Source organism: Coptis chinensis, chromosome 1, assembly GCF_015680905.1.
Source record: "Coptis chinensis isolate HL-2020 chromosome 1, ASM1568090v1, whole genome shotgun sequence".
Lineage (NCBI taxonomy): Eukaryota > Viridiplantae > Streptophyta > Magnoliopsida > Ranunculales > Ranunculaceae > Coptis > Coptis chinensis.
The window spans coordinates 50,316,515-50,328,613 of NC_141456.1; the positions used below are offsets into that span (position 1 = coordinate 50,316,515).

At 36.4% G+C, this 12,099-nt stretch overlaps 1 protein-coding gene across 1 annotated transcript; it reads left to right on the top strand.

Annotated features, from left to right (window-relative positions):
* Positions 1-2,699: 2,699 nt before the first annotated feature.
* On the top strand, positions 2,700-3,449 carry LOC147524421 (uncharacterized). Its single transcript, XM_086574768.1, has one exon. The coding sequence runs from the start codon at positions 2,700-2,702 to the stop codon at positions 3,447-3,449; it is 750 nt and encodes a 249-aa protein (XP_086430894.1).
* The last annotated feature ends 8,650 nt before the right edge of the window (positions 3,450-12,099 follow it).

The window sequence follows — 12,099 nt, forward strand, 5'->3', positions numbered from 1 at the left end:
AAATACTCGACCTAAGGGGCAATAGCTGGGCATCGGATACGAACCTTTATCAACGTGGTAGTCTGATCAACCATGTTAAAAACATTTTGAAAATCTACAAGCAAAATAAAAATAGAGGTTCTGTCATTGTTAGCATATACAATGCGATTGACAGCGTGCAAAGTAGCTTCTGCTCCACTAGGTACACCGACCCCATACTAAAAATCATGTAATACCCTACCACATCTTTGGAAACTCCTTTCATTGCAATCTTGGAGACAAGATGAAGCCAAACCATGCCCACAGCTACAGAATGAATGCTATGATCTGGCTTTAAGAAGTGGAGTAAGTGGAGCACTTGCTATTAATTCCACTAATGGCTGTGGACATCATCCCTGTAACCAAATATTCACCATAGGGGTCAATGCATCTAACAAATCATACGATATGGCTGCTGTAACACACTCATAGCATCCAACAAATGCTGAGCACGAAGACCATCACGGCCACACAAAGTGCCTTTCAGAAATGACCTAATGCATGACAGTAAAGTGTCTCTTGATACCAATAAAGGGGGCACAACAAAAGGAACAATAGGTCTCATAGGTGGTTAACACATAAGGTGTTTCTTCTCTAATGCATGTATCGTCTCCGCTAAGTTAGGTGCAACTGATCAGACTCCAAAATGTGCATATTTATCCCTTTACATTACTGCATTACAGCCAGTCTTACGCTTAATAAATAGACAACTCATAACTTTTGCTACCTTTTGTAGGTTACATGCCATTTCATACCACTTATCCTAAAAGATGCATTTTAGCACCAAAATGAGCTCTATTAACACTTGTTATGAAGACTCTAGCTTATATGAGGAAGTGCTAAAAATTTGAAGTCAAAGTCAACGGTCAACGTTCAAGGACTCAAAACCAAAAGACTGAAGATCTTGTCTTTATCAGATTCTTCTATAGTTATAAGTATCATGAAAACCTAATTTTTCAAGTTATCAGATTTTGTTTTCCATTTCATTTTCTTTCTAAACCATCACCCTAGCACCGTAATTCCTAATAAAATACCTCAAGCTCGAGTAGGAATAGGATGGTGTGATAGTAAGTGACAATTGTGATCAATCGACCCGATTTCCTTTGGACGTCATTTGTGTATGTGAGAAATATAAATGCCCACTGCATTTGAGATAACAAAACTTGAGTAAATCTATCAGAGAGTTTGTGTTTTAAGACATCCATGTGAGAACCCACCTTAAGGACGTTCTCCAAAAGTTTTGGAAACAACTCTACTTTTGCATTTCATTACTCATGTTTGTGTAGTTATCTTTAGATGATTTAATTACTGTACATATGTTATGCTAAGTTTAAAGGATTTTGTCCTTATTCACCGCTAATGAGATGTATTCTGAGAATAAATAAGGAGACAAGACCCTTTGTACTAGATAGAGGAAGTTTGTAAGTACCTTCTCTGGAAAACTCTCATGCGGCTTAAGCTCATCCACTAGGTAATTCCTAGTGGTTTAAAGTCTTGTTGCATATGGTCAATGCAATCGTACTTTGCAAAATGAGATTTGGATAATAAATCACACATTTGTGATCTTAGTTTTTCTTTCTCATCTTTGCTTGAGGACAAACAAAATACTGTTTGGGGGTTGTTGATCGATCAGACCCCAAATGTGTATATTTATCACTTTACATTATTACTGCATTACAGCGAGTCTTATGCTTAATAAACAGACAACTCATAGCTTTTACTACCTTCTGCAGGTTATAGGCCATTTTAGACCACTTATCGTAAAAGATGCATTTTAGCGCCAAAAAGAGCTCTATTAATGCTTGTTATGAAGACTCTAGCTTATATGAGGAAGTGCTGAATAGTCAAAGTCAAAGTCAATGGTCAACGGTCAAGGATTCAAAACCAAAAGACTAAAGATCATGTCCTTAGCTCAAAAGACTGAAGATGATGGCCTTATTTCAAAAGTAGCCTTGCTCAAACCCTAGTTCTATCAAGAAGAAAGAGGAAAGCAAAAAACATAAAGCAAAAAGGAAAAGTAAAAAGCAAGTGTGTGAGGTGTCTTAAATCTAGAGGGAAGTCTATCTTAAATCTCAAATTGGAAGAACAAAGATCTTAACAGAGCCGGAAGAGTACAATTGGTGAAGTCTGTCCTAGCATCATTCCAAACCTATTGGGCGAAGACTTTTGTGTTCCCAAAAACAATGATTGAGAAGGTGGCTAAGCTGTGTAATAGGTTCATATAGGCAGGCCCAAACATGGATAGGAAGATGCATCATGCTAGTCACGCTACTCTCAGACTAGACAAGGAACAGGGAGGGCTTGGTCTTGTGGATCCAAAAGTTTGGAATCAAGCTGCGTACTGTGGATTGGTTTTTAAACTTGCGTAGAAATCAGATTGTTTGTGGGTTAGATGGACATGGAAGCAACACATAAAACACAAACAGTTCTGGACTATGAAGGTGCCAAGGGATTGCTCATGGGTGTGGAGAGGGATTTTGAAACATCGAGAAGTCTCATGGAAGTTTGTCAAACATTGTATAGTGAATGGAAATGGTACTAGTTTTTGGCATGATCCATGGTGTTCGGGGCCTTTAATCTTGAACAACTAAGCTAGAAGTTTGCTAGGGCATATCGTCCTAGAGGATGCGAAGGTTTCCGCAGTTTTAAGTGAGGGAAGATGGTCAAGCTATATCACTGATATGCAGGAGGGTGAGGTAAAGGACTGGATTATGGGAACTGAGAGAAATTCCTATATCATTGAGGATCAGGTGACATGGACACCAAGCAGTATAGGAGCCTTTTCTACTTCTTCAGCATACTCTGTCCTGAAAAAGGTGAGAAGAAAGATAAAATGGTTCAAGATTGTGTGGGGGAAATACTCAGTAACGAAACACTCTTTTACCACTTGGCAGTTGTTCTCGGGAACTCTCCCAACACAGAATAGGTTGATGGTGAAGAAGGTGATAGCACAATCAAAGTGTTGTCTATGTGGTGGCCATGAAGAAAGTTCAGCTCACCTTTTCTTTGAATGTCCTTACTCAGAACTGGTCTTGCAGAATTTCAAGAGAGCTATGGGACTACCAGAGATGGTGCGAGCGTCACATAATGAATGGTACTATTTGATGAGACTCTGCAGAGCGAATACTACATCGTCTGAAGTGATAAGAGCCTTCATCTGCGTTGTAGTCCAAGCCATTTGGAATGAGCAAAATTGGATGTTAAAGAAAGCAAGATTTCGGCCAGCAGATGTTGTGAGCCAGAAAGTAATGAACAACATGAAAATTTATGCGGGGAAAACACTGGAGTCGGTAAAGGAGGATGAGGCAACGAAATTGCTGCTAGCGAAACTGGGACATGGGGTTACTATAAAGCAGAGAGAGGAGATATGGGTAAAATGGAGCAAACCAGAAGTTGGAATAGTAGTTCTGAATTCAGATGGATCGGTATAAAAGGGAAGGGCCAACTATGGTGGAGCGGTAAGGGATTGGAATGGAGATGCAATAATGGCTTACAATGGCAGCTCGACCAGACTGTCAATCCTGTACCAGGAGTTACTAGGGGTTCAAAAAGGACTAGAAGGTGCGGCATATATGAAGATTAGAATAATTCAAGTGCAATTGGATTCTCTGCGGGCGATGCAAATTTTGACAAAGAAAGAAGAGGCGCCATGGCACTGCAAGAACATAGTTGCTCATATTCAAGCCGATATTTTGAAGTTTGAGCTAGTAACTTTCAAGCATGTATTTAGGGAGGGAAACCAAGTAGCAAATTATCTATCCAAGCTAACTAGGAAAACTTGTAATGAAATTGTGTACTTTATTCCACCGTTGGATAAAAAACTTAATGATTTGATCTTGGCGGATAAAGAAGGAAAGATGTATATGAGAATATCATAGTTTCATAAATAAAAGGTTGGGGAGTCCTAAACCCTTAGTTATTTCAAAAAAAAAAAAAAAAAAAAAAAATCTAGAGGGAGAGGGCAAATTTGTAATTTTAAAAGTAGGAGTATAAAAGCAAAAACTGTAGAGAGAAAACATTATCCAATTCTTGGTTTGACAACCCAATAATTGAGATCATTTTATCATGCTTTCTTAGATAGATTTATTTATTGCAATTTATTTTCTTGTCTTGTTATTTATTTTATTTCAATCTTATTGATTGCTTTCCTTTATTTTCAAGTACTTCATTGCATTCAATACTTATTTTCAATCTTGTCATTTCAATCAAACTTGTTTCTACACTTTTCTTGTCATTTAAATCAAAGAAAACAAGTTACACTCATTTGAAGACATTAAATGAGTGTGACTTGTTAACAAAGTCATTTCCTTTCCTATCCTTTCATTTCATATTTTCAATCCAAGCATCAAACTTCAATGTTTTTTCTTTTCTAAACAACTTGTTTTTCAATACCCTTTAGATAAAACAAAATTGTATAATTAAAAGAACACTTTACATAACATTGTCTTCTCAATACTCAATAAAAATCTACGATTATGCCTGCCACATAGTCCCTAACTATACACACCACTTATCAAATATCTTCATAGTGTTTGCATTGTATAAGTTAATACATTGACAAGGAACAAGTGTCGCACCGGACTTAAAATATTGCAAACAACCTTAGATAACTAGAAAAGAAACTTAATATATTTTTCTTTATGCCTATTGCAAGTTGGGGTTAGGCAGAACCCTCCAGTACTATTATAACAAGAATGTGTCTACACCCAACACCAAGACTGGTATGACTTTGGAACTTCCCTAGATCATTTTGTTCACGATGTCTAACAACATAGTTCCCAACACCTATGGCCTAACATACATAAATAGACAAAACTATCTATGGACACAAAAAATGCCTAACATAGAAAAAACAAGCTATGGACACAAAACATGCCTAGCAATAGACTTTGTTATTAAAATATAAGGTGATCAATCATATAACTTTTCTAGCCAAAAGGGCTAGGTAAATCCCGTAGTGTGCAAGGGGATAAGTTAGTTACAAGGCCCAACCAAAAATGTCAATGCCATAGTAGAAATAAAGATGAAAGGAATATCAGCAAACAAACAAACCCAAAGTAGTCTTAATAAGGATGAGATATGAAAACATATTATATTAGGTGAAGAATTAGACCTAGTATAGCTGAGATAACAACTACTCCTGATGAACCACTTTATTTAATTGGCATGCTACCTTGGAGAATAGAAGAAGCCTCCAAACTAATCACCAAGATTTATATCAACCAACATAGCGAGATGCTTCTCCTAAAGAAAGTATATAAACCTAACTGAAATTTTTTAGTTTATGCATACAAAGTTACATATGTCTAAGCACAACCACATTACCAAGTGAACGGTTCTTAAGTGCATAAATCAAAATAAGATCCCCTTTTCCAGATCTATCCCCATTTATTATTAGGAGGAGGTGGTTGCATAGAAGACAAAAGTAATAGGTGGCAAGCATGCAATTTATTTAACCATACGCTAATAGGTGTCTTTTCTAAGTTAAGTACCACATGCAACAACTATGAAGTTTGTACCCAAATTCTCATATCACAACCACGTGCAAAACATTTTAATTGCTATGCATCATCTAAACTCATGTCCACTTAGCAACAAGTACATAAATAAAAAGGTTTAAACAAAACAATAATTATTAAACACAAAATGAAACCTAATCAATGAAAATGGATCAAATGCCCAATGTATATACCGAAGTCTCTGGCCAATGTAAAGTGATAGACAATTCCTTAAAGCTTACTCATAACATATAGTTCTGTTTCTCTCAAATTTCAAGTATAAACATGAAACACCTCAGTAGCTATGTCATGCTGTTAGATAATAATTGACTCACCAAATTATAATCTCAAAGATCTTGAACTTGTATCTACAACCTAATTAAATAACCTTAAGTCTAACCATAGCACATCTGATTAAATTAAATCAATAACTAAGAAATCACTTACGAAGAAAGAAAAAGTACCAAAATTCAGACCTGCATTTCCGTATTGAATCCTCAAAGCTATTCCAATCATACAAGCCTTTTGCAGTCTCCACCAAAGCATTTCATCTCACACTGTCGCACAATGTGTACTTAAAAGTTCACAAGAAACTTGTTTATCAAAAAACATATAAGTCCACCAAACAAACCAAAATAGGATGAGACTAACCAAATGGAAACCAAATTCTATTCCAGAAAAAAAAATTATAATAGTAACGCATAAACTGCAAAGACACACCCAAACCGAACTTTAGCACCACAAATTAGCTGAAAGAATAAAAAAGGTAAATAAGCTACTAGAATTCTTGAATTGAATGAATAAACCCAAATTCAAAGATAATGGTAGAGTAGATCAAACCTAAACTTAACTGCCAGTATTTGGATCACACAGTAAAAAGATGGCGAAGAGAACCTGAAACCAGTAGCAGCCATGACATTTTAAAAACCCCAGCTTTCAAAATCCATAGAGAAATCTCAGCACTGGAGCGAAATCTCAACAAACAATCGAAACCGAATTCAATTAAATATAACCATAACCAATTAATCAAAAACAAAACTATTAATTAAAACCAAAACTATTAGAAATTCTAAATCTAAAATATTCTAGATTTAAGGGTGGGGAAAACTCACAAGTGAGTGATACTAGCTAGAATGAGAGAATAACAAGGTGAGAGAGGAGAGAAAGAGACATGCTTTCTAGTTGCTTTGAGAGACTTCGTTGGAGTGATGGTGTGATTTCCTTTCTTAGAGAGACGACAGTGAGAGAGGAGAGTCGGTGGTGGTTTGTTTCCTTAGCATTTAGGTATTTATCTTTATTTTATTTTTCATGTTTATATGCGGTCGGGTATACTATTTTTCCCTTTTATTTTTTTATTCAAATTATTTCGTTATACTGCCAAAACAGAAGGAGGGCGCGAGATACCAAAACCCAGGCGGCAAGATCTAATTTTTTTTTTTGCAATGGGGTGGGAAAGTTTTAACGACGAAATTTTAGTCCCAAAACCAATAAGATACGCGATGTTGTGTAAAAACCACATCCATGATGACGTTGTTAAATGTCGCCTTATGTCAAAAGATTTTGCTGACGCTCATTACGTTGCTAAAAACTAACTCTCAATTTTATTATTTTACAGAACTTAGATTATGACTTTTGGTGACATTAAAAATGTTGCCAAATATTGGTTTTAAAAAGTTTACTTGTGACGGTTGTAAACGTCGCCAAAGGGAATAATTACGTACGTTTTTCCAGCGTCGCTAAAACTTTTGTCGCTAAAAAACCAGTTTGTTGTAGTGATTTGTGTTTTCTTATTTTAATATGGATTCAATCAAACGGAGACCACCATCAGAACACTGCAGAATCCCTAAAAAGGTTCTCTAAAACTTGGAGCAAACGGAGCAACTAGAGCCGCACCCGCGTCCCCTTCATCCCGTGCCCGCGTCTGCGCTTGCTTGGTCCGCATCCGCGCATTGACCCACGACGGCGCCTGTTCACCCACGTGCCCGCCCCTCTGGTTTTACAAAATGAAATTCTATAGGTACAAAATATTGTCCATTTCCAGTAGTTTAATAATCTAGGGTTTGATTAATCAAACTGTTAGCCATTTGAAACTAGTTAGATTTTGAATGTTTAATGTTTTAAAAAAATAATAATACAATATATATATTTTAGGATAATATCATGTTTTCACTTTATCATTATTATTTTTGAAAAAAAAATTAGAATAATAACAACTTAGATAAGGTTTAGGATAAAGTAGGATAAGGTTTAGAATAATACCAACCTTGTTCCTAAAGTGAAAAGTGACTTGTCTTTTGGTTGAAGTTTAATAACTTACCAAGTGTTAGGAATTTGATCAACTTGGACCATTTGGATGCGTGAGGCGAGTAGTATAACAATACGTTCACGCATCTTAAATCAACTTGAAAATTAAATTTCTAATCATTGACATCTTTCTTTTCACTAAACTTTTTGAGTAGTTATATAGTTGAAGTAGTTAGTCTTTTATTTACTTTGTGTTAAGTTAAGCCCATGAAGCCAAAGTTGTAACTTATTGGCTATGCCACCATTTTAACCCGACTTGTGGGTTTAGTTAGACAAAATTTGTAACTGAACAAAATGCTAGAACGGTTGGGCTTGATCCCCAGATCACGCGTTAACCAACATCGACTCCACCTCAAACAGCGTGTACGCATAGCTTAAGAGGTAATCTCTTAACCTCCTCGAAGCCCCTATAAGAAGATATCTTGAGTGTTATAAAGCATGCTTGCTTATCTGATTGTTTGAGTTAAATTCCGCACTGTCTTTTAAAGTATGCGCATTAGGCTAAACCCAAGCCAAATAACAACCATTGGGGGTCATGACCCAATGTAGTAACCAGACGTTGCTTATTACTTGAGGTCTAGATAAACAAAAATTAAAATCAATCAACTAAAGCCTAAAGTAGTCACTCTCCTCCAGAAAAGGATAAAAATATAGCAATGAGGATTTACAGTAGATAATTACCAGATTCTGGTGGACCCAACTGCCTTCCTCACTCCCCTCCCCCAGATTCACTGTGAGTGAGTTTCTTGGTAGCACACCACTTGGCGAAGTGATTATTTTACTCTTCTGATCCGTGTAGTACGTAGATCCCACCTACTTTCGAGCCCAACTGTTCATTTCTAGCAGAGTATAGTCATCTATAGACCAAGCAAACATTTTCAAAACTCGAAAATGCAAAAATGTATTTTGATTGTTTGAGCATCCACTGCATCGTTTGAGTATTTTTAGGTAGTTTTGTTAAAGTGCATAATACTGCGTTCAGGCACTACAAGGTTTAGCGAGCATAAAACTTACTCACATAGGAGAGCACATCGTCGTAGACAACCTCTTATCTCTCGTCCCCCATCTTCTACGATGGTTGACGAAGTCGTGCAAGCTGAAGAGCCTCTCTCTAACTTCTACACACCGTTACCGGATGGACCTCCATCTTGTATATGACTCACACCGCTCACGAGCGATTTCCACATTCCACCAAACGTGTTCAATCTTCTACCCATCTTTCATAGGTTTGAAAACGAGTTACCGTACGAACACCTACGCCGGATACATGAGGTATGCAATACTTTCCACCATCCAGGCATCACCGATGATCAAGTGAAGCTACGAGTGTTTCCTTTCACTCTAGCTGGTAAAAGTCACGTATGACTTCTTTCTCAGAAATCCGATTCTTTTGATACATGGGAAAATATTGTGTTCTCCTTCATGAAGAAGTTTTTTCCACCGAAGAAAACAGAAGAGATAGTAAGTAAGATACAGTTCTTCAGACAGAGTCCGAGTGAGACATTCTCCGAAGCATGGGATAGATTCTATAACCTGCTCCATTCATGTTCTCACCATAAACAAGAAAAATCCACTATTGTCCAATGTTTTTTCAAAGGTTTTCTACAAGAACACAAAGTAACCCTTTACATCATGAGTAATGGATTTTTTTTGGATAGAGGTACAACTGAAGCTTTAACCTTTCTTGAAAACCAAACAGAAAAGAATACCTATTGGGGCGACATAAACAATTCCAGAACAACCCACCCAGTACATCTAAGGCTAGTGGTATTTTTGAGGTAAAATCCAATCCGGAAATCAAAACATTAATTGAATCCTTCGTAAAAAAGATAGATGCCATCATAACCAAACAAAAAGACCTAAATCCTAATCCTGTCATGAACATAAATACCTCACCATGCAATTTCTGTCTCATCTTAAATCATTTAGATACCAATTGTCCATTGCTCAACAACATATCATCACTTCAACTAGAAGAAGTTTGTGCTTTCAATCTACCAAATGCATCATGGAGGCAACAACCAAATTTCACATGGAGTACTAATCCACAAACCCAACCACCTCAAGGGTTCACAAATTATGTCAAACCACCAAATGCATTCAGACAAGGATAAGGTACCTATAACAATTAGAACAGAGTATTGGTTCCATCCTATTTTAACCAGAACTACAAAAATCCACCAATCAACATCCAAAGAGACTTAGTTCCAGTTACACCACCCACTAGTGTCCAATTAGATAAATCCTCTGAGATAATGCTATCTATGATGCAACAACAAAATCAGATCCTAGCATCCATGCAAAAATCTCTAAACATATTAGCCTAAGACAAAACCCAGAAGGGTGTGTTCCCAGGCCTTGCAATTCCAAATCCTCAACCACAAGGATAACAACAAATTCCAAGTAAATGGTCAGCACCTAAAACACTTTCATGAGTTACGATCTAAAGATGTAGAAAAAACCTTCTCCAAGATCCTGTTTACGAGGATTAAATCATTTTTTCCATGATATATTCCTTTCTCTTCCTTTCCCTTCAATCTTTTTCTTAAAAGGAATACAACAGTAAGGTAATCGGACCCTCCATTTGGAGTATGTGGTTATAAGTGCCGGAGTCTTAGTCCACGTATATCTCACATATTCTTTGCAAAACACTTTTTACTTGTCATTTGAGTAAGTGTGATCCCATGGAGCGAGTATACAATTTTCTCTTTCTTTATTTTACATTTCTTTTTCAAAATTATTTTTTTTCCCATTCTCTTAATGCAAGATTCTCGATACATCAATAGTTATGTGCTTTTTCCAAAAACAAAATAGGCAGTGGATTCTACACAGACCAACCCCTAGAAACACACAATCTAGGGGCGGTTTGAGATCAGTTTTGCTTATTAAGGGTCGCCAATATCACCACGTTATTCGCATGGGTCAGGACATTTTATGTCTTGCACATTGATAAACGTAAAATTGAATAATTTACCTACGAAATGAACGATGAAACTCAAAACGCAAGTGAAACTAAACTTAATTACGCGTTGCTATCAAAGATTTCTATACTCTCAATTCTATTGAAATAGAGTGGAGTAAAAAGTTTGTTCCATTCCTAGTTCTTTAGCATTCAAGTTTTCTACAATTGACTAGTAAATCCAATGTCTAATGAGAGCAATGGTGGGAATTTATACTACGATGTGAATTAAAACTAGACGTAATATAAAGATTATAACTTTATTCAATTTCACTAAATAATAATTGAAATCTAAATTAATAACTAAGAATTGAATAACAATAATTGAATTTAGATCTAACAAATTTAAATGACAAAATCGAAATGAACAAGAAATAACTATTTTGTTTATCTAAGCAATGAAGAACTATGATTCAAAGAATTAATCTAAAACAATGTATGCAACTAATTAATTTAACTAATTGAAATTCAAATCTAGATCTACAAGCTATTTTAATGGCTACTTTCTATTCTAGATTATCTAACTATCCCCTTCTTAAGAGCTAAGTCTTGTTTTATGTAAAGGAGGAGACCAGATCCACAATTTCGTACATGAGCTGAGGAGCCATGTTTTGGGCCGGAAAATCGAGCCCAAAGCCCAATTTCTTCAGTCCACAGAGCCCATTTCAGCTGGTTTTGACTTCAGCAGACTTTTCGTCCACTTCTGCTTCTCTGATTGGGTCAAGTCTTGAACCATTGGAAAGCTCTTTCCGAGCCGGTCGTTTTGACATAAGGTAGGTACAAATCCGAGGTTTGAGTCCAAAGATATGATCTTCAGAAGTTCTGCTGACTTGTGCACTGTTTTTGCCCGTGTTGACTTTTCAGCTTTTGACCGGGCTTCATAAAGGCTTTGTCTCCTTGAACCTTGGCCTTTATCACAGAACTTCTTAGCAACAAACCCTTTGCTCCTTCATATCTCCAAAGTGGCACATTTCTGCACATAATTTAGTTCCATGCCTGAAATACATAAAAACACGTAATTAGTATTAACTTTTATTTATTACTCGCATAATTGGTCTAAAAGTAGTATTATTAAGGGATTAAAGCTACAGTTTTGGACTCTTATCAAACCACCCCCAAACAACATTTTGCTCGTCCTCAACCAAATACGAGAAATTAGCATAAGTGACCAAAAATGGAGTTTTAACTAATCTCGTTTCGTCGAGTGCGATTGCATTGACCATATGCAATAAAGCCTTAAACCACTAGGAATTCCCTAGTGGACGAGTTATAGCCTCGTGAGAGTTTTCCAGTGAAGCTACTCACAAACTTCATCTATAC